Below are 22,755 nucleotides of genomic sequence, written 5' to 3' on the forward strand. Positions count from 1 at the left end.
TAAAGCTGTGAGTTTGTATTCTCATATTGCCTGATTTCCTCAATTATGTATGGCTTATTGTTTTACAGTGCATTTAATAGTACAGATATGGAACCCATTATCCAGAAAGCTACAAATTACGCAATGACCTATAGACTCCATTATAATGAAATAATCAAACTTTTAAAAAGGATTTTCTGTAATAAAAAAAAAAAAAACCGTAGCTTGTACTTGATCCAAACTAAGATATAATTAATCCTTATTGGAAGCAAAACCAGCTTTTTGGGTTTATTTAATGTTTACATGATTTTCTAGTAGACTTAAGATATGAAGATTGAAATTACAGAAAGATCCATTATCCGGAAAACCCCAGGTCCCGAGCATTCTAGATAACAGGTCCCTTCCCCTGTATGCAGCAAAACCTTAACAGTTTTTCTTGCTGCCTATTTCTCCTCTGTTTATAGACCTGCAAATATGCAGGAAGGGAATGATTTATGCCTGGAATAAACTCCTGCTCCTTTGCTGTCTTTTTTAGGAGATGTATTGCCGTTATTAAAAAAAAAAAAAAATATTGCAGATATAATTTACTGAACTATGATACTAGTAATGTAAATACTTCTGGATAAGCTGTATTTTCATTTTCATCCTTGAGTATGAATTACCTTCTTGAATCATGTATGAAATAAATTTGTTTTTTTCTTAGTTCTCTTATTAATAGACAAGGACTTTGTAAATCACATTTTTATTTGTCTTTTAAAGAATGATAAAAAGCACCAGTTGGAAGGAAAACTCCAGGATATCCGCTGTCGTCTCACTACTCAACGACACGAAATAGAAAGCACTAACAAATCCAGGGAACTGAGGATCGCAGAGATCACACACTTGCAGCAGCAGCTTCAGGTAAGCATCTCCTATTCTAACCTCACAGGGGTGCAGAATTTTATTTGGTGAAGGATAGGAAATCCTTACTTGTAATCGGCTGAGTATGAAGTACTTCACAAAAAGTTTGGGTGAATATTAAACTGCATTTGAACCCTACTTTGCCATTTAGGGTGGTAAGTATCTGAACAAAAAACTGTTGCATTGAGTAGAGGGTTTGTATTCTGTTAGACTGGACAAATCCTAATCCTTCAAAAAGTGCTGTGATTTAGCTGAATCCCAAACCCTGGTCTGGATTTGACACATATGTTATCTAAGACAGGGCTAACACTTAAATATTTATTTGTGCTGCTATATATTCTCCCTGGTGATACCTGTAGGCGTATAATACTCCTGGTTGAGATATCAACATGTAGGCCATGAGGTTAAGTCACTTACAGAAAAGCAACCTGCTGAATGAACCATTGTTATATAATTGTTGATGTATTTCTGGTGTCAGCAAGTTCTCTGCACCTCAGATATAATAGCTGTATTTCTGTCCTTTAGGAATCTCAGCAGCTGCTTGGAAAACTGATTCCTGAGAAACAGTCCCTTAACGATCAATTAAAGCAAGTTCAACAAAACAGTTTGCACAGTAAGTAAATCCATATGTGCTGGGCTTTTCAATGTAATGGAAGATGCTTTTGCTTACAGTGCAGCAACAGACATCAATGTCTTTGTCTCAACCCATTGTTTTATATCTGTCGTGCCTCTAGGCCTCAAACTTGTGTCGAATCTGCATTTAAAAGCATACAACCCCTTAACTATGAAGATTTTCATTCATCCAGGTCATGGTATATCTAGTATAGGTCAATCTAAAAACAACTGGACTTGCTGAGTAATCAATGAAGACGTTTCACTACTCATCCGAGCAGCTTCTTCAGTTCAACTGACGGGTGTGGGAAGTTTTCGGCATATAAACTATATAAACATATAAGCGAAGGCCCCCGCCTCTGTTCAGAGATGGTCTCTCCACCTTGACATGAATCACCTCTTTCACACCTCGTTCAAACCAGCGGTCTTCTTTATCCAAGAATCGATTCATGTCAAAGTGGAGAGACCATCTCTGAACAGAGGCGGGGGCCTTCAACACCATCTGTCTGCTACATACAATGCTGTTTTAACATCTGTACCCCGGCGGATTCAGAACACTTCACACATCCATTCATGCAACTCTCACAAGTAACACCTGTATCTAGGAGTTGCATGACACATTGGATAATCCTATCACAACTACACAGAATCAACACCTCTGTGAATTTCTTCAGATGTCACCTCTTTGAAGAGTTAAAATGTGCCATTGTGATTGGATTAGTGGAAGAGTTTATATGCCGAAAACTTCCCACACCAGTCAGGTGAACTGAAAAAGCTGCTCGGATGAGTAGTGAAATGTCTTCATTGATTACTGAGCAAGTCCAGTGGTTTTTAGATTGACCTATACTAGACATACAACCCCTTCTAAAGGATACTGTCTTGATATTGAATGACATGGCAGCTGACTGCATCAGAAATGAATAATCAGCCCTGTAACCACAGTTAAGACCATTTTGGAATTTTGGACTAACACAAAGCCACCTTCAAAACAACTATGGGAACACAAATTACTGTACACGATGCAACTCCATGGGTCTTGGCATTGCACAACAAGGAATTCAAAGGCTCACTTTTCTTTGATATTTGGAGCAAATACCTAGACACATTGGAAGGTCAGAAACAACAAAAATTACTAGCCCCCTAGATATATTAGATATACTAATTGGTGGCAGAAGCCTCTTTCAGAGGAAAACTTACCTAGCAACTCAAGAACACTAAAAAGAGATTTGCCTCCTCCTCTCTCCCCATCGTCTATAACTAAATCAATGGAAGATACCGCCTAACTGTCACAAATGACATGAGAAAGAAGCTCCCCCCCCTTCCAACTTCCCCTCTCAAATTCTTCCTTATTCTCTCGCCCCCCCTTTCTCCAACTGTTCTGTCTCCTGCTCCTATCTGTTTATTTTCAAGTAATATTGTGCAGTATTGACTTATAATGAAACCATGTTAAAAATCAATGATGTAGATTAACAAACTCAAGAAACAATGGTATCTGTATACCCATTATGTCACAAACACACAATGTACGGTTTTAACACTTTCATTTATTTTATTTACTTTTGGAAATGCAATAAAAAGGTTTGTAAAAAAAAAAAAAAAAAAAAACCTCATTATCTGCACAATTAACAGGCCAGAGCACAATGAGCATGTGCAGTGCCACTGATACACAAAATATGGCTTAACTGCAAGAAGAATTTTTCTCTTGCAGATATCTGTGGGACACAGGGACCATGGGGTTTAGCTTCTACCTTCAGGAGGCAGGACACTAGAACAAAAACTTACTCCGCCCCCTTCAGCTATACCCCCTACTCACCGCAGGGGAGCTCAGTTTTTCTAGTGTCCTCAAGGAGTCAGGATGTTGATCCAGTCAGGATTATTCTGCGGCCAGACCTTGTGTTTGGCACCAGGGGTTGTCCTGGAGTTCTCTGCTTAAGGGAATCTCCTTTTAAGGCTTCCCCCTTCGTGGGATATCTGCACTGGGGCGAATAAGTCTCTTATGGAGCGAGCCACACAGCATTTAATGGTGTCATGTAACATGAGCCGTAGCTGTCCAGAGCAGAAGGCTGAATGCGGGCATCCTGTGATATGATGGATGTCCAGGGTCTGTGAGTATTGGCGTTTTTACGCTGGAGCATTTATTTGGCGAGTAATGGTGTTTTTTCGCCCCCTCAACCTCTCCCCTGGTCCTATTGTGTCTTCCGACTTCGGCCCCAGTGTGTTCTGTTAGGCGCGTGGGGAAGGGCGCACCTGGAGATTAATTCTGTGAGACTGCGTTCCACTGCGGAACGCATAGACGTAGCTCGGGTCGGCGATGACTCATCACTTCCGTCAGCGCCATTTTAAGTGCGCAAGGGATTCGAGCAGCGTGTGGGTGTTTGCGGCCAGCCGACAGTCAGCACCTCAGGGAGAAAAGGTCGTCGGCGGTTAGGAACGGAGGTGTCAACACTCCTAGCGTGCGTGTGCAGGACCCGTCTCGGTGTTACTAGTCGGTGCTTCGCTGACTCAGCAGTTGTTCTTCACGGTCAGACACAGGGGCCAGGGGCGGGGAGAAAGTGCCGAGGGGGGCAGGCACAAGGGTAAAAGCTTCCTCAGAGCTACCTCAGAGTGTGTTGGTTTTAAAAAATACATAAAAAAAAAAAAAAAAAGTTTTTCCATCATGGCGGATAAAAAGTCTGAAGGACCGTTTGCTAGGACCAGTCATGCTGCTTCTAAAGTTAAATATTTAGCATGCTCCAAGTGCCGCAAACGCCTACCAGCTGGTCATAAAGAGACCTTATGCAGTAACTGCGTTCCGCCTTCTTCGGCTGAGGGGTCACTGAGGGCTCAGGAACTGCAGGAAACTGCTGTGACAGACAATAGGGAGGATAATTCTCCTCCGCATGTACCGACCGCCACTGCTCAAACTCACATAGTCGCTGAAGTAGCCCCGCCTGCATGGGCAACCCAGTTATCTTCCGGCATTCTTAAATTGGCGGCATGCTTAGATAAACTTCTAGACAGACTAGATCAGGGTACAGTGGAACCTAAGACCCGTGGCCACAAACGTGCAGTTCCTTCAACATCTCTGGAACTCAGTGAGGAAGAATCTATAGCCAATTCTCCTACAGAGGATGATTTTTCACAAAGTGAAGGTGAAATATCAGATGGCCAAGAGGATAATGAGGAGCCGACTAGATCCTCAGAATCTATAGACAAGTTAATTTTGTCGGTAATCAAGTGCTTGGATCTCAAGGAATCTGAGCTTTCATCAGATTCTTCTCAGTTAATGTTTAAACGTCAGAAAAAATCAGTACCAATATTTCCTTCTCACCCTCAACTAAACAACATTGTTCAGTCCGAGTGGGAACAACCGGAGAAGAGATTTCAGGCTAATCGTCGTTTTCAAAGACTTTATCCGTTTCCAAAAGAAAATATTGACAAATGGGGTTCTCCTCCATCTATAGATGCTCCGGTTTCTCGACTGTCTAAGAATACAGCTCTGCCGGTTCCAGACGCATCGTCCTTCAAGGACTCTATGGACAAAAAGTTGGAAGGACTTTTGCGTGCCATTTTTTCCTCATCGGGAGAATCCTTAAGGCCCATTTTTGCAACGGCATGGGTAAGCCGAGCTCTTCAGACTTGGATTTCATCCTTGATGGATGATATTGCTTCAGGAAGACCTAGACAAGAACTTCTGGACATCACTTCACAAATTAAGGATGCGTCCGATTATATTTGTGAGGCATCTCTTGATGCAGCCCAAGTAGTAGCGCGTACTTCAGCATTATCGGTGGCGGCACGCAGATCCTTATGGTTGAAACTCTGGTCAGCAGATCTATCATCAAAGAAATCTCTTACCACTCTACCATTTAAAGGAAAACTTCTGTTTGGGTCTGATTTGGATAAAATTATTAGTCAAGCCACAGGGGGCAAGAGCACGCTCCTTCCACAAAATAAACCTCGGTCTACTTTTCGGAAAGGACGATTTTTTCGTTCCCCACGCTACACCAAGACTTCAACTTCCAGGGACTTCCAGCCTCAGTCTTCAGGAAACAAAAGTAGATTCCAGAATAAGTTCAAGAGCAACTGGCAGAACAGACGAAACCAGGCAAAGCCGTCAGACAAGTCATCTTCAGCATGACTATCAAATCGATCTCAGTCTGCAACCTACAGTCGGGGCCAGGTTGCTTCACTTTCAAGAGGTTTGGCGAAGAACCACTCAGGATTCTTGGGTACAAAAAATTGTATCCCGAGGGTATCAGCTGGAGTTTTCTTCCATCCCTCCATCTCGATTTTTCATGTCAAGAGTGCCAACAGAACCACAAAAAAGACAAGCCTTTTTCGCAGTAGTACTCAATCTAGTACAACAAAAAGTCATTGTACCTGTTCCCCCAAAGGAAAAATTTCGAGGGTTCTACTCAAACCTCTTCATTGTGCCAAAAAAGGATGGCTCCTTCAGACCAGTATTAGACCTAAAAAAGCTCAATACATTCATTCGACCAGCTCATTTCAAGATGGAATCCCTACGCTCAGTTATTGCCAGTATGAGACCGAACGAGTTCATGGCCGCTCTAGATATCCGGGACGCGTATCTTCATATCCCGATTTTCCAAGTCCATCAGAAATACTTGAGGTTTGCTTACCTAGGACTACATTTTCAATTCGTAGCACTACCATTCGGCCTAACCTCGGCTCCACGGATCTTTACCAAGGTGATGGCAGCAGCGGCGGCATCTCTCAGAGTACAAGGGATATCCATTACGCCCTATCTGGACGACATTCTTCTGAAGGCGCCATCTCACCAAGAAGCACAGAACAATCTGGCCCAAGTGATACAATCACTGACAAGCTTGGGTTGGATAATCAATACCACAAAGTCAAAATTAGTTCCCAGCCAAAAACTAAAGTTTTTAGGTATGATTTTCGACACAAAGAAACAGAAAGTTTATCTGCCGCAGGACAAGATAGAGAATATTTTAGCGTTGGTACGACGTCTCACCAAGACTCCGAACACTACTGCTCGGTTTGCCATGAGAGTACTGGGATCCATGGTGGCCACAATAGAAGCGGTTCCCTTTGCGCAGTACCATCTCAGGGAATTACAATGGAACATTCTAACACAGTGGAACCGAACAAATCTGTCTCAGAGAATTGTTCTACTTCCCAAGACCAAGGTGTCATTGACATGGTGGCTGAACTGCAACAACCTGTCCAAAGGGAGAAACCTTGCAGATCCCCAATGGCGGATCCTCACTACGGATGCCAGTCTAAAGGGCTGGGGGGCAGTGTTCGGCACACTCACAGCTCAGGGGATTTGGTCATCAGCAGAAACTCAACTGCCAATAAACATTCTAGAACTAAGAGCGGTGAGGAGGGCTCTCAGTTATTTGCAACAGATAATGAAGGGAATAGCCATCCGAGTTCAATCGGACAACGCGACATTGGTGGCTTACTTGAATCACCAAGGAGGTACTCGCAGTCGACAAGCACTCCAGGAAGTAAGCCAAATTCTGTCGTGGGCGGAAAAACACAATGCAACTCTATCCGCAATATACATTCCGGGCCTCGAAAATTGGGAAGCCGATTATCTGAGTCGACAGACATTGGATCCAGGAGAGTGGTCTCTAAAGCAAGAAGTGTTCACCTTGATCACAGAAAGATGGGGAATTCCAGACATAGATCTTATGGCGTCAAGAGCAAACAGGAAGGTACAACAATTCATGTCTCGTTGCCGGGATCCTCTAGCACTCGCAGTGGATACCATGACGGCTCCATGGGAGTTCCAACTAGGCTACGCATTTCCCCCTCTGCCTCTGCTACCCAGGTTAATTCGAAGAATTCAAAGAGAAAATCACACAGTGATTCTAATAGCACCACACTGGCCTCGAAGAGCATGGTTTTCCGATCTGATAAATTTGTCCAGAGAGGAGCCATGGCCACTACCGAATCTACCAGATCTACTATCTCAAGGCCCCATAGTACATCCCAACTCGAAGATGCTCAATTTGACGGCATGGCTATTGAGACCCTAGTGCTGAAACAAAAGGGGTTTTCTTCAGAGGTAATAAAGACCATGATAGCAGCAAGGAAACCAGTCTCGTCGAAGACTTATTACAGAGTGTGGCGTTGTTTCAAAGATTGGTGTGTTCAGAAAGGAATACCTTTTGAGGACTGTTCAATTCCTGGCATTTTAGAATTACTTCAAGTTGGTTTGAATAAGGGACTGTCTCCGGCATCATTAAGATCCCAAGTATCAGCACTTTCGGTTCTGTTTCAAAGGAAGCTGGCAATTAATGCGGATATTCGAACATTTTTACAAGGAGCAACTCATATAGTTCCTCCATATAGAGATCCTCTTCCTCCGTGGGACCTGAATTTGGTGCTGTCGGCATTGCAGGGTCCTCCGTTTGAACCCTTGGCTTCCATTCCTATGGCGTGGCTTTCCTGGAAAGTGGCTTTTTTATTAGCTATTTCGTCAGCGCGCAGAGTATCCGAACTGAGTGCTCTATCATGTCAACCACCCTTCTTGACATTTCATCAGGATCGAGCAGTTCTACGCACCATTCCTTCATTTGTACCCAAGGTCATATCGGATTTTCATATCAACCAAGACATCACAGTACCATCGTTCTGTCCTCATCCTAAATCAGCTAAGGAGATTGCCTTGCATGCCTTAGATCCTGTAAGAGCCATCAAGTTTTATTTAGACAGAACCAAAGAATTTCGAAAATCATCTTCGTTGTTCATCATTCATTCAGGAATACGCAAAGGTTTTCCGGCATCTAAAACGTCCATATCCCGATGGATAAGAGAAACTATTAGACGCGCCTACGTGGCCAGAGGAAAAACTCCTCCAATACTCATCAGAGCCCATTCAACGAGAGGTGTCAGCACTTCATGGGCCTTCAGGAATCACGCCTCAGCCGAACAAGTTTGCAGAGCCGCAACATGGTCCTCTATCCATTCATTTACAAAATTCTATAAATTTGAGGTCTTTGCGGCATCGGATGCACGCTTCGGGAGGAAGGTATTACAGGCCGCGGTAGTTTAAAGACTTCGGCCTCGCTTCCTCCCTCCCTATTAGTTGGGACAGCTTTGGTTTGTCCCCATGGTCCCTGTGTCCCACAGATATCTTCAAGAGAAAAGGGGATGTTACTCACCGTTAAATCCTTTTCTCTTCAGCAGTCTGTGGGACACAGGGCATCCCGCCCAGGAAGCGTTTCCTCAGACTGTTATTCGCCATCAAGTGGTTGTTTGTATATAGTTATGGAGTTCTATTTCTTCTTGGTTAATTCAAAACTGAGCTCCCCTGCGGTGAGTAGGGGGTATAGCTGAAGGGGGCGGAGTCAGTTTTTGTTCTAGTGTCCTGCCTCCTGAAGGTAGAAGCTAAACCCCATGGTCCCTGTGTCCCACAGACTGCTGAAGAGAAAAGGATTTAACGGTGAGTAACACAAAATCCCCTTTTGTGGAAGACTTTGTAGGCCCAGATCATTGCTAGTATAGGGCTGCCGAACATGTGGACAGTAAGTTCAGTATATAAAATACCACATTTGTAGCCAGATTCATTTGTAGGCCTACATTAAAGGTGACTTTAGCACATGTCATCCAATTAACTAAAGTTAAAGCTCTAAAGTTATTAAAACAAACCACCTCTAATGGCTTCACTGTGCACATATTAACCTCTTGTAGTAGCTGTCATCACTCCATGTTGTTCTTTTAATTTCTTAGCCATCCTATCCATTTTCCATAACAGGAGATTCCTTGATTACACTAAAAAGGGCATTGGAAACAAAGGAATTTGGCCGCCAGCAGCTCCGAGATCAGTTAGATGAAGTAGAAAATGAAACACGAGCTAAGCTTCAGGAAATCGACGTGTTTAATAACCAATTGAAGGTATTTACATCATCCATCATGTCCAAAAAAAAGCAGCAATTCTCTCATGTTCTTGTTATGTCTCCTCTTTACATGTGCAGTGTTTAAGGGCAGGAAAGAACTGCAATACACTCATATACACAATATATATATATTTATATAATTTGTTTTTTTAGATAACTTATAATGTCCTTTGTCTCTGTTAGTAACATTGCCTTTCTTTTATTTCATGTATGGTGGCATATGTTGATTTGCCTTCTTGGTAATAAAAATCAGTTTAATGTCTCAGTTTAGCATCTGTATTTATTTGTTTTATGCATAACATGTTGTTTCCTCAATGACAGGTAATTTACAATATGAGCAGGCTTCTTGCACAGGGATACACAACTTTTTGGGGGTTATTTATCAAAATCCGAAATTATCTGAAAACTTCTCCTACCAAATCCGCACAGGTTTTTTCCCCTTTATTTATTAATAATTTGTTTCCAAAAATTTAGTGTGGGGAATTTTTTTAAAAAACAGTAATAATTTTTTGGCTTTTCCACCTGAAAACGGATTTAATTTTTTTTCGGATTTTTGCCTGAAACCATGAAATCTTTGGATTATTGCATGAAACCCAGCGCGGATCAGGATATCTTCGGGGACTTCTTCCATTGATTTATAGACAACCTCGGCAGGTCTGATGGCGGATTTTCGGATTCAGACTTTTCCCATCCTCGGGGGATATAATAAGTCCTGAAAAATTTGTTTTTTTCCCCACTAAAAATTCATATTTTATTTTTTCAGTTTTTGGCATTCGGACTTTAATAAATAACCCCCTTTGCGTCCCCAGTGCCTGCTACAGAAAACTATTAGACTGACGTGAGTAAACCTCAACTCAGACTAAATTTATATCTGATCAAGTTCTAGACCTCAGACGCTATTTATAATTGATCTGATGTTTAAATAAATATAATGATTTTACCTATGGTCTAGAGATGAGCGATTTGTGAAAAAAGGCCCAGGAGTGCGCTGCTCTCAACGCTAGATTGGTCTGGCTCTGAGCCTTAATTGGCAACTTGTTATTGTCTGATTCACCCAGACTTTCCCCAAATGAAGGGCCTGTTTAGTAACAAAGCTCTCTGTGTTCTGTTGGTTCGCTCACAGTATTGTTGTGCTGACATGATGCATTAAATATTACAAGACTGATAGGAAAACTTGGCTTAACATGAAAATGAAAAGAACATTCTTTATAACCCACATCAAACAATAAAAATTCAGTGTTTGGTGACTGCGAACAGCAGGCTCAGTTCTGCCCCCTACATTTATTGTCAATGAAGCACAATATTGTATGTTTTCTTTTAAACTGCCGTAGAACCTACAGTCTATGGCACCAGTTCTCTGGGCAATAATTATCAGCGCCGGAGCCCTGGTGCAGGTAGAGTATCATTGAAGCTGCTATTGCTTTTGCTTTTTCAGTTAATTTTGGCCCAAATGAGTCTGATAGGACTAGTTAAATATGTAGTGGGTCTTGTGATATAAATTATTTGGCTGTCTTTATAATGCTTGATGTTCTCTTTCTAGGAACTGAGAGAATTGTATAATAAACAGCAGCTCCAGAAACAGAAGGACTTTGAAGCCGAGAAGATCAAGCAGATAGAGCTGGAAAGGAAAACCAGCGAGCTGGATAAGCTGAAGGAGGAGGAAAAAAGGTGCTTCCCATCGACCGCTTTTCCATAGCAGCTTATGAAAATGTCACCTAAAGTAGGGGGTGAATTTACTCGGTGTTCAGATTATCAATTTCCCCGTGATCTATGTAATTTCTGTTATTTTAATTAAGACAAAATGTATAGCATTACATTTATAGCAGAGACTGAAGAGCACCAGTAGTGATCATAATCGCATAAGCAAACGTTTCTTTGCACGTCTAATACAAGTTAAAAAAAATATTACCTGTTTGTAGGCGGATGCTAGAGCAGGACAAGCTTTGGCAGGATCGTGTGAAGCAGGAAGAGCAACGTTACAAATTTCAAGATGAGGAGAAACAGAAAAGGGAAGAAGAATCTGTTCAGAAGTGCGAGGAGGAAAAGAAACCAGAGATCCAGGAGAAACCCAACAAACTGTTCCATCAACTCCCAGAGCCGGGAAAACTAGGAGGGCCGGTTCCCTGGATGAATACAGGTGGGTTGATGCAGGGTGTGGTGAAAATGATTATTCTTTATGGCAGTGTTTGTTTTTCCCCCCTTTTCTTTATGTACTCCATAATAAGGTTACATAAAAAATACTGCTGTTTCAGTCACTTAACCATGGTTAAAACAATACCTAGGGCAGCCAGTTCAATCCCAATCTGAATTTATGATAAAGGGGTTGTTCGCCTTCAAAAAAAAAATTTTCAGGTCAGTTGGTTTCAGATTGTTTGCCAGAAATAAAGACTTTTTTTTCTTATTGCTTTTAATTTTCTATTTGTGACCGTTTTTCCAGAATTGCAGTTTTAAAGTTTTTAATGTTTCTGTCTCTGGTGTTTGAATCTGGCTCAGCAATCCAGATACAGATTCTGAATTGTTACAATTTGCTTCATTAGTTGATACATGTCTCAGCAGCATCTGTAGTATATCAGCAACTATTGTATCAATTATAACAGCTACCTTTAACGAGGCTCATGGATTCTGCTCAGCAGGGACAAAGATAAGAAATGTATCAATTTAGAACAGTTTACAGAGCTGACATCTCCTTCCTCAGCTGCTTTGAAGACGTAACCTTTTTTACCCGTGAGCCACATTCAAATGTAAAAAGAGTTGGGGAGCAACACAAGCATTAAAAAAGTCCCTTGGGGTGCCAAATAAGTGATGTTATTCGCTATTTGGTAGCCCCTATGTGGACTGGCAGCCTACAGGAGGCTCTACTTTGCACTATACTTGGTTTTTATGCAACTAAAACTTGCTTCCAAGCCTTGAATTCAAAAATAAGCACCTGCTTTGAGGACACTGAGAGCAACATACAAGGGGGTTGGAGAGCAACATGTTACTCACGAACGACTGGTTGGGGATCACTGCAGTAGACAATACAGAGAATTGCTTCTGCTAAAACACACGTAGTGTATCTGCTGCTAGTAGCTCTGTGTGTCTTCACCCTTAGAAAGACATGAGGATGAAGACATACAGAGCTATTAGTAACAGCTACTTGTCCCAGCTACAAAAATTGACAATTTACTCATAAATGTCTGTGTATGTTTATCAGAGGCAATTCTCCGTATAGTCTGTGGCAAGATATGAAACGTAACCCTTTAATATTAGAAAAACAGCCAAAAATAGGTAATAGAAAAAAAGTCTTTATTTAATTGAAAAGAAGTCTTTATTTCTGGTGACTTTTGGAAACTACTGAGCTGAAAATAGTGTTGGAAATCAACAGCCTCTTTTAAGCTGGGTTTTCAGACGTATCTGTGAGACTAATAGGTGTTCACCCTGACCCTGATCAGGCTGCCCACCTCTGCCTCTGCTGTAGGTCCACAGTTGGAAACCACTGCCTAATGGGTATAGGATGAACACTGTAACATTTTAAAATTCAAACTGTCCCAGTTATGGCTTTATTCTATTTTCATCTGTGTCTTTTTTTTTTTTCTTCATTTTTTAATGGAATCTAGAAAATGTGCTAATTTACTTGGAAACATTTCATCTGAGCTCACCCTCATACCTAGCAAATATGCAGCCCATACTTACCAGCCAACTTTTTATATGGTGTGGGAATGCCCCCGCATACAAATGTTTTGGGGAAAAGTCATACATATGATCCAAATTAAAACGGATATTCCCTTACCAAGGGACCCCAAACCCCTACTGCTCAATCAGTTGGAGGAATTGGTCCCCATACAAATTGGAATTGAAAAAAAAAACGTTACAGTTGTATAAATTATTTATATGAGAAGGGGATACCTGGAGAAATTTAATAAAAAATAGGACCTGTGGGTAGAACTAGAGCCAGACGTAGGCTCACCCTGAGGTAGTCCCACCCACCCATACCTTAAAGAAGAATGAAGAAAGCCCCTAGAGATGTCAAATAAGTGCTATGATTGGCTATTTAGTAGTCCCTATGTGGACTGGCAGCCTACTGTTTGGAAGTGCACCTGGTTTTTATGCAACCAAAACTTGCCTCCAAGCCAAGAATTGTTTTATATATATATATATATATATATATATATATATATATATATATATGAGATAATATGAGAAAGCTGCTCTTGTGATTATTTTTTCAGAGAAAGCGCCACTAACGATCAACCAGGGCACCGTGAAGGTTGTGTATTACCGAGGACTCTACCCTTTTGATGCTCGAAGTCTTGATGAAGTCACTATTCAGCCTGGCGATATTATCATGGCAAGTCATAGTGAATCTTTTCTCTAAAAGCAATAAAAAACACTTGATTATGTAAATGAGAGCAGTATAAAGACAAAAGTTCAGGTTCCTTCCAGCTGAACTACATGTCTGCATCAGGGTTTATGAAATGCAATGTGATTAAAAGATTATAGTATAGGGAGCACCTACACTGTTTTCACTAGTAACGGTGCATTAAAAAGTTAATTCATTAAGGAGCTATTCTGTAAGGTTCAATTAACAGTTTAAGGTATTGATGGCAAAAGGAACAGCTGGGCTGTGTGTGTGTTTATGTGCCCTAAAAGTCATTAGCAGCTTCATTTTATTTGCTGTTGCTAGAGAGGAATAAAAGAGGAAGGTTAGAAACACTTTGCTCTGCTGATTATGAGAAAGCACACACAGTCTTGTATGTCATACTGTTACCTTTTTCTTTGTTTGCTGCCACTATTAAGAGCCGTTTGTATATTCTGAGTGTTTTGTGCTTCACTTGCTTTTCAATGGATATTTTCAGGTGGATGAAAGCCAAACCGGAGAGCCTGGGTGGCTGGGAGGTGAACTGAAGGGAAAAACTGGCTGGTTTCCTGCCAACTATGCAGAGCGAATGCCTGAGAGTGAATTTCCAGACACAACTAAACAAACAGCAGACACTACAGCCAAACCCACTGTCCATTTGGCACCTTCCACTGCAGCTTCTACAGATACATCTGCAAATTCCAACAACTGGGCAGACTTCAGCTCAACGTGAGTATTTGTATTCTGTCTCCTTAAGGGGGGTTTCTTTATCAGACGTTGGAGAATGGGAGTATATGTGTATGTAACTAGAGGTGAGCGTTTTACGTAGTATCCTAGCCTTTATAGGGCAGCAGAATTGATTTACTTTAAGGGATTGATAATATTCCAAAGTTATAATTTTTCCTTCCGGTTTTTAGGTGGCCAACCAATAACACGGATAAAGTAGAGAGTGATAACTGGGACACGTGGGCAGCTCAACCATCGCTCACTGTTCCTAGTGCTGGTCAGCACAGGCAGCGCTCTGCTTTTACCCCAGCAACTGTTACTGGATCATCGCCATCTCCTGTACTTGGTCAGGTATGAGATTGAGCAATTATCTTTCATTTCCCACCCAAAATTTAGAAAATGCAGCTTTGGCCCTTCTAAGTCCCAAGTATTTGTCCATCCAAGTATTTTCCCCTTTTGATAAACTGACCAGGAAAGTCAAAATCATCATAAGATCCCTCAGTGACTGCAGCATCTCTTTCATTTCATATTTCCCTATTTTGTTACCTAATCATAACTTTCATTGCTGTAAACTTTATCTCCCAATCTACATCATTCTATGGCATCAATGTTTGAAGGCTTTATGGGTGTATGCCATTTGAATTTGCTGCAATACCAGTTGGGATCCATTATCCGGAAACCCATTATCCAGAAAGCTACGAATTACGGAAAGGCCCTCTCCCATAGACTCCATTTTATTCATATAATCAAAATTTCTAAAAATGTTTTCCTTTTCTGTAATAAAACAGTACTTTGTTGTTTTGTTTTTTTAACTATTGGAGAAAAGTCCCATGTGCCTTCAGCTTTAAACAGAACAATCAGAAGTATTTGCTGATGTCTTTGCTTTCCTCTTTCCTTGTGTATATTTTTTTAAAGGGTGAAAAAGTAGAAGGTCTTCAGGCACAAGCCTTGTATCCGTGGAGAGCAAAGAAGGACAACCATCTCAATTTTAACAAAAATGATATTATCACGGTTCTTGAACAGCAGGATATGTGGTGGTTTGGGGAAGTTCAAGGTCAAAAGGGCTGGTTTCCCAAATCCTATGTAAAGCTTATAGCCGGTCCACTAAGGAAATCTACAAGGTAAGCTTACCCTATGTAAAACTATGGGCAGAGGGTTTTTTTTTTTTTAAAACCACTTAATGGTCTACTGCAGGGCTGTCTCACTGGAGGCCCATGGCCAGACTCTGTCTCCCAAGTTGCTCAACTGACTTCTTTGGGTGATATCCAACTTTTTTTAAAAAAAATCTTTGTTTGTGAACATGAAGTTTAATAAATAAACTGTTTAGTAATCTGTGGCAAACTCTTTCACCTTTTGATAGGTCTGGAAGGGCTTATTCAGCAGCAAATATTGACCTATGGTCAGGAGTCATTCATTGCACAGCGGCTTTATTATATTTGTGAAGATTCTCATTCATTTAGGTCATGGTATATCTGCAGAAATAAGTCAAATCAACTGGACTTTGTGTTTTTTTCTTTTTTCCTGAAGACGTTTCACCAGTCAGCCAGTTGGCTCTCTCAAATCAGAATTGAGAAAGCCAGTTGGATGACTGGTGAAAAGTCTTCAAGAAAAAAACACAGTCCAGTTGATTTGACTTATTTCTACAGATACTGGTTTATTATTGGTTTTGATCATTGGTGTTTACATACAAATTGATACTAATATGGCCCTCAAGAAAGAAACTTGATTTTAGTCTACTTTGCTGATTCCATAGAACCATTGCTCAATTAATTAAGAAAGAGCCCCACTAAGTGTATAATTTTGGCAATAGTAGAAATTAGACTGTGACCTCATACAAACTATAAGAATGTAATGCATAATGCAGTCCCTACCGAACCACAGCCTATTATGCAACTGAAGTTACTAGCTTGTGACTTTATAGTAAATAGTGGTTTCCATAAGGCTAGTTAAAACTGAAGGTTAATGCTTTACATACACTCCTGTAAGTCTCCTCATTGTGCATTACAAGTCTTTGTTACTTTACTGTACTTGTTTGTGATCCTGGTTTTCCTGTCGCTGCAGCATTGATTCCACATCTTCAGAAAGTCCGGCGAGTTTAAAGAGAGTCTCCTCACCAGCATTTAAACCTGCAACCCAAGGAGAAGGTAAGAACATGCCTTATGTGGGGTCAGACGTGTATCCTAGAGATTAAACCGTTTTCCTTGAATTCCATATGACATTTGTATGTATGTTGAAGAGCCGAAATGTTGAAAAAACATATTTTGCACAAGCCCTGTGAGTGCGGTTTGGTTTTGTAGCAAATAATATGGCATAATATAACCAGCACCCAGGCAGTATTACTAAGTATTATCTGTGTGCACCAAACAGGACTGCATATGTATATAAAAACAATATATATATATATATATCAGCATGGTTGGACATATGTTGCACCCTTTGAAGTGGACAAAACTTGAACCAACCTGTGATCACTTCGAGTATTGGGATGCTCTCAAATTTTCTGGCAGGCTTTGTAGAAGTTAACACACAAAAGTAATAATATGTTATGCTTAAAGTTCTAGTATACCCTCAGGTTTTTTAGCTGAATTCTTCATACAGGGGGGGTACTTATGCTGGTACAGGTATAGGATCTCTTATCCAGAAACCCGATATCCAGAAAGCTCCGAATTACGGAATGGCTGTCTCCCATAGACTCCGTTTTATCCAAATGATTCAAATTTTTAAAAATGATTTCCTTTTTTCTCTGTAATAATAAAACAGTAGCTTGTACTTGATCCCAACTAAGATATAATTAATCCTTATTGGAAGCAAAACCAGCCTATTGGGTTTATTTAATGTTTAAATGAATTTCTAGTAGACTTAAGGCATGAAGACCCAAATTACAGAAGTTCCGTTATCCGGAAAACCCCAGGTCCCAGGCATTCTGGATAACAGGTGTCATACCTGTATAGACTTATGGTATGTCTCGATGCAGGCTGTAAGCAAACTTGGTGAGTTTTCACTGCTATAGGGTGCTGTTAGTGGTGTGCAGGTCAAGAATTCCTAACCCACTCCCCTCCCAACCCACATCACCCCAGCCTGCTGTTCTCCCTCTATGTATAGACCTGTCCCGCAGTGACACCACAAAAGGGGCGGGCGCGAATCTATAAATGTAGGCGCCGGAAGCCCGGTAGTGCTTGGACCGGAAGATTTTGTGCAGGACCTGGGCCAACCCGCGGGTGCTGTGCATGTCCCAATGGCTTCATAGTACACCCTTGCAAGGTTATAAAAAATTACATTTAGGGGCCTCATCACTGCTTAAATCATTATAATTTTGTCCCTTATACTTCTCTAGTGCCAGTCCATATGGAATTTTTGTACCGGAATGACACAAAGAACCCATTAATTTTTTTTTATATACTTTTATTCATTTTTTAAAATTTCATAGTCAACCATAATGTTCGAATACTACTGTGTACTACCTCCCAGTAGCAGCATAGGCAAGGTTTAGTTCAGCAACTTCACAGTGGCTTGTGGAAATAAAAAGCAAATGGAAAATATACAAGCCATAAAGGGGCAGTACATCCGATTGTTAAACACGTGTGCAGTGAATAGGACTTGTGCCGAATTACTTTTATCATGAAAATGTTTATAATGTAATAATCTATTTAAGCTAAAATATGTTAATGTAAAATTGATCAGGGGGCTATTCTAAGCACTTTTGTAATTTACATTCATTATTTATTTTGTTTTTATTTCAAGATATTAAGGGATACATGTACTGTTAATATGAATGAATTTTGTTACAACATCGCCACCTGCTGGTCATTTTCACAAAAATCTCCATCCGCATACAGTATCTGCAAAAACCTCTTGATCACCTTAACTATGCTTTATTATTGTCTGTTATATCTTGTAATAAAAGATATTGTTGATGGTTTTTGTTTTTTGTTAAAAATATCTTTTATTACAAGATATAGCAGACAATACAAAAGCATAGTTAAGGTGATAAAGAGGTGTTTGCCGATTCTGTATGCGGATGGAGATTTTTGTGATGCACTGGCCCCGGGGGTGAGCCATGAGGCGAGACGGGCACATACTTTGGGTGACCTCTTGTCTCCAAGCCTATACTGAGAAAAACAACACAAAAAACAAGGTGAATTTTTAAAATGTATAGGTTGCTTTAAGTGTGGACATAGCTGTTGTGTTACTTGCAATTACTTAAAGATCTCACAGGAATTCTGTTCGACAGTGACTAATAGCACATATAGGATCAAGCAATACATTAATTGCTGTAGTAAAGTAAATTAAGCTGGCCATAGACGCAAAGATCCGATCGTACAAATCGAGGATTCGTATGATTTTCGGACCGTGTGTGGAGAGTCCTGACATTTTTCGTCCGGCAGAGATCGGTCGTTTGGTCGATCGGACAGGTTAGAAAATTTCTGATATTGTACGATTGCTGTCAGGGGCAGAACATTGGCTGATCTGTTCTTTAACTACTTTATTTGATCTGAATGGTTCATACGATTGGATCTTTGCATCTGTGGCCATCTTTAGAGAACACATTAATCAGATAAAAAATATTAAGCTGAGTAACATAACCAATGTCACTAGACACTTCGCAGAGTGCAACGAGAGTAACTTGAAATATTTCTCCATACAAGGGATAGAACAGATTAGAATAGGTACTAGAGGAGGAGACTTTTTGACAAAATTCCGTAAAAGGGAAGTATACTGGATATTCCATTTAGAAACCAGGCTGCCACTTGGATTGAATTACTTGCTATATATAATTATATTTATGACTTTGTATATTGTATATTTATTTATAATACCCTGTAATATGGATTGTGTAATATACAGATCACATGATGTTAACCAACTGACAAACTGAGCCAATAGCCCGGGTTCTAATGGATGTTATATGCAACATGTGTGCTAGACTGTGATTGGTTTTATTGTGGGGAGCAGTGGCATAACTACCAGGGGAGCAGGGGGTGCAATTGGGCCAGGGCCCGCCCCCCGGCAGTCACGCGCGCCGCTGCAGCGGCGCACGGAAGAGGGCGGGGCCCGGCCTCACGGCCCGCACCAGGGCCTGCCCCCACCTAGTTCCGTCTCTGGTGGGGAGGGCCTATGAGAGCCAGTACTTAAGGATCAGAAGTAACTGACTTGCTAGAGATTGCCTATGACTAAGTGCTAGGTAAGCATGAAACGCGTTAGGCGCTATAGGGGGAATGTTTGATTTTTTATAATATAGAATAAACTTGTACGTGCATGCTTTGGGAATATTTTTTAAGAGACAAGGAGTAGCTTCAGTTTTGTTATACTGCTCCCTCTTTGTTTTGATGATGGTACTTTGGTGGGGTTATTTATTTAAAATTATTGTGAAATAATATGTACTTGTAAGCATCATGATCAATATACATTCATTACACCTTGGCAGTGGTTTTATGGAATGTCTAAAAGTTAATTGCTTGTTTATCCCTTTCTCTACATCGAAAGCCCTAAAATTAACATTTGATCATTACAGAATTCATAGCCATGTACACATACGAGAGCAACGAGCAGGGAGACTTGACGTTTCAGCAAGGAGATCTGATTGTGGTGATTAAAAAAGATGGCGACTGGTGGACTGGCACTGTGGGAGATAAGACGGGAGTTTTTCCTTCCAACTATGTGAGGCCCAAAGACTCAGAGGTAAAGGAACCAATAAACGATAACTGGTTACTGTAAGTGAGTGTTTACTAGCTAGGTTTTTGTACCCACTATTAATATTTTTGTAACAATTGTCCTGTTTTTTAAATCTCAGGGAGCATGCTCTTTCGGGGGCGAGTGCTGCTGCTACGGAGCAATATGTAAAAAATTTTAACAGTTAGGGCTGGGACACACTGGGCGATTTGGGGAGATTTAGTCGCCTGGCGACTAATCGCCGCGACTTTTCTCCCCGAATGCCTCCCCTCGCTCTGCGCCTGGCTAAAATGAAAAATCGCCTGCGCTAATCACACGCGCCGATTCGTTTTCCGAAGTCGCCCGAAGTTGCCTCACGAGGAAACTTCGGGCGACTTCGGAAAACGAATCGCCGCGTGTGATTAGCGCAGGCGATTTTTCATTTTAGCCAGGCGCAGAGCGAGGGGAGGCATTCGGGGAAGATTGGTCGTGGAAAGTCGCAGCGATTAGTCGCCAGGCGACTAAATCTCCCCAAATCGCCCAGTGTGTCCCTACCCTAAAAGTTAGTGGGTTAATGAGCTAGTGGGAAACCAAACCAATTAAATTTTTCAAATTAAATTGTTGAAAAATTCACATTAATTGGGATCAGTTTGCAGGGAATTGATACATATCTGCTAGAACACCATTGCTCTAAGGCTCCACAGAACTAAATGGTCTGGTTGAATTAACAGCAGAGCTGATAGCATACACACCAATGTAATTTAGCCTGTATAGTTCCCATAACATACTTTTTTGTGTTTGTTGCCATTTTGATCCTTTTTAAGCTTGATTAAAATGTAACTTATTTTTCTCAAGGCTGCTGGAAGCGCAGGAAAGACAGGAAGTCTTGGAAAGAAACCAGGTGTGTTACATAGTTTTACTTTCAAAAACTAAATGTAAATGTTCCTACTGATGCGATTGTTTGTGGCAGTTACCCATAATAATGTCGTTGCAAATTTTTTTTAAAATTTTGTAATGAAATGTATAAATATATTAAACCATATAAAAATCAACCAGTTCTTTATAATTGTTACTTATATGTCCCTTTTCCAAGAAATCGCCCAGGTTATTGCATCTTATACAGCAACTGGTCCTGAGCAGCTAACACTGGCTCCTGGCCAACTTATCCTCATCCGGAAAAAGAATGCAGGAGGATGGTGGGAAGGAGAGTTGCAGGTTAGTATAATAAAGCCTCAATGTCAGCTTGTACATTACATTTCTCCTTGGATCATTCACTCTTCGGCACACACGCACACACACACACACACACACGCTGATGCAAAGGAAGGTTGTACATCACAGTAAATAAGTTTAATCTGCTTTAATTAAAGGGAAAGAAAAGTTAAATTTGCTAGAGGTTTGTAATATTTAAGGCAACCTCTAGTGAATATAATCTCTAACCAGGAACTTCGGTTTTCTGATAAACCCCACACTACCATCTTTAAGGATTTCCCAGGGAACCCTGTCGCTCATGGGGCAGATGGAATTTCTCTTATTGTCTACACACAAGAGGCAGCGCTGGTGCTTTTCTGCCAGATGAGGAAAAACTCCAATGAGCCTTAGAATCTCCAAATGGATATGTACCAAAAAGGACATCCATAAACTGAGAAATAATGGCACAGTGATAAGTGCAACCATCAGAAATGCCAGGGAGCGGGTGGGCCTGGGAAGCTCCTGTTGCCTTACCACAACATACAGAGGGATGGAGAGAGAGAGTTTATTATTTGACTACTTATAAAGAAAGATACAAACAGAAGATTATTGATGGGAATGGGATGAAATGGATGAGAAATGGAAGGGTGGAAAGTGTGCAAGACAACTAGATAAAAGTTGAAATGTATATGAAGAAAAACATTGAAACTTGGTGAATAAAAATGAAGTTGATAGGTTATGTCCAAAGGAAGTGTGAATTTACACGAGTGCAGAGAAGGATGACTGGGGAAAAACAAAGAGAAGATATTACAAAGACATAGGGAGGCAAAGTGACAGCCCCATGCAGCAGCAGTGCCAGCCTGATAGGTTTGTGGCTCTAGAGGTGGTCCAGCAAGATTATATCTGATTCCACAGGATGGGAATCTGTCTGTTAGAAAAAAACTAGGGATGCACCGAATCCATGATTCGGTTCAGGATTCGGCCTTTTTCAGCAGGATTCGGACAAATCCTTCTGCCGAACGGAATCTGAATCATAATTTGCATATGCAAATTAGGGACGGGAGCGAGATCACGTGACTTTGTCACAAAACAAGGAAGTAAAATATTTTTTCCCACCCCTAATTTGCATATGCAAAGGATTTGCTTCGGGGTTCAGCCGAATCTTTCGCGAAGGATTCAGGGGTTCGGCCGAATCCAAAATAGTGGAAAAAACATCCCCCATAGATACAAACACTCACTAAAAACACTCACTAGTAAAACTGTTAATTGTCTTTCTCTGTTGGATTTGTAAGGTAGCAGGCTGGGGTATAAGGCAGGAGTAGACGTCAGGCTTGGACTAAGAAGAAGACGTGACAAATAGGCCTCTACTCCTCCATATTTCCACTGAATGTTGGAACATTGTTGCTGGGATTTGCTTCCATTCATCCACAAGATCATATACAGTATAAAAAAAAAGAGATTTAGGCAGCTCCAAACTCACCCCCCTAG

The 22,755-nt window shown here is 40.9% G+C and overlaps 1 protein-coding gene across 8 annotated transcripts in view; it reads left to right on the forward strand.

Moving 5' to 3' along the window:
* Positions 1-22,755, forward strand: part of itsn1.S (intersectin 1 S homeolog) — a 90,357-nt gene that overhangs the window by 40,810 nt on the left and 26,792 nt on the right. For all 8 annotated transcript variants that reach the window (XM_041583418.1, XM_041583422.1, XM_041583419.1 and 5 more), the window contains 13 exons: positions 739-879; positions 1,405-1,492; positions 9,224-9,363; positions 10,906-11,033; positions 11,285-11,502; positions 13,574-13,692; positions 14,201-14,430; positions 14,619-14,778; positions 15,343-15,548; positions 16,489-16,571; positions 19,940-20,106; positions 20,932-20,977; positions 21,170-21,291. In XM_041583418.1, coding sequence (XP_041439352.1) covers positions 739-879; positions 1,405-1,492; positions 9,224-9,363; positions 10,906-11,033; positions 11,285-11,502; positions 13,574-13,692; positions 14,201-14,430; positions 14,619-14,778; positions 15,343-15,548; positions 16,489-16,571; positions 19,940-20,106; positions 20,932-20,977; positions 21,170-21,291 — 1,848 coding nt within the window. The remainder of the gene's footprint in view (positions 1-738; positions 880-1,404; positions 1,493-9,223; positions 9,364-10,905; positions 11,034-11,284; positions 11,503-13,573; positions 13,693-14,200; positions 14,431-14,618; positions 14,779-15,342; positions 15,549-16,488; positions 16,572-19,939; positions 20,107-20,931; positions 20,978-21,169; positions 21,292-22,755) is intronic.

The sequence above is a fragment of the Xenopus laevis genome, chromosome 2S (genome assembly GCF_017654675.1).
Source record: "Xenopus laevis strain J_2021 chromosome 2S, Xenopus_laevis_v10.1, whole genome shotgun sequence".
Lineage (NCBI taxonomy): Eukaryota > Metazoa > Chordata > Amphibia > Anura > Pipidae > Xenopus > Xenopus laevis.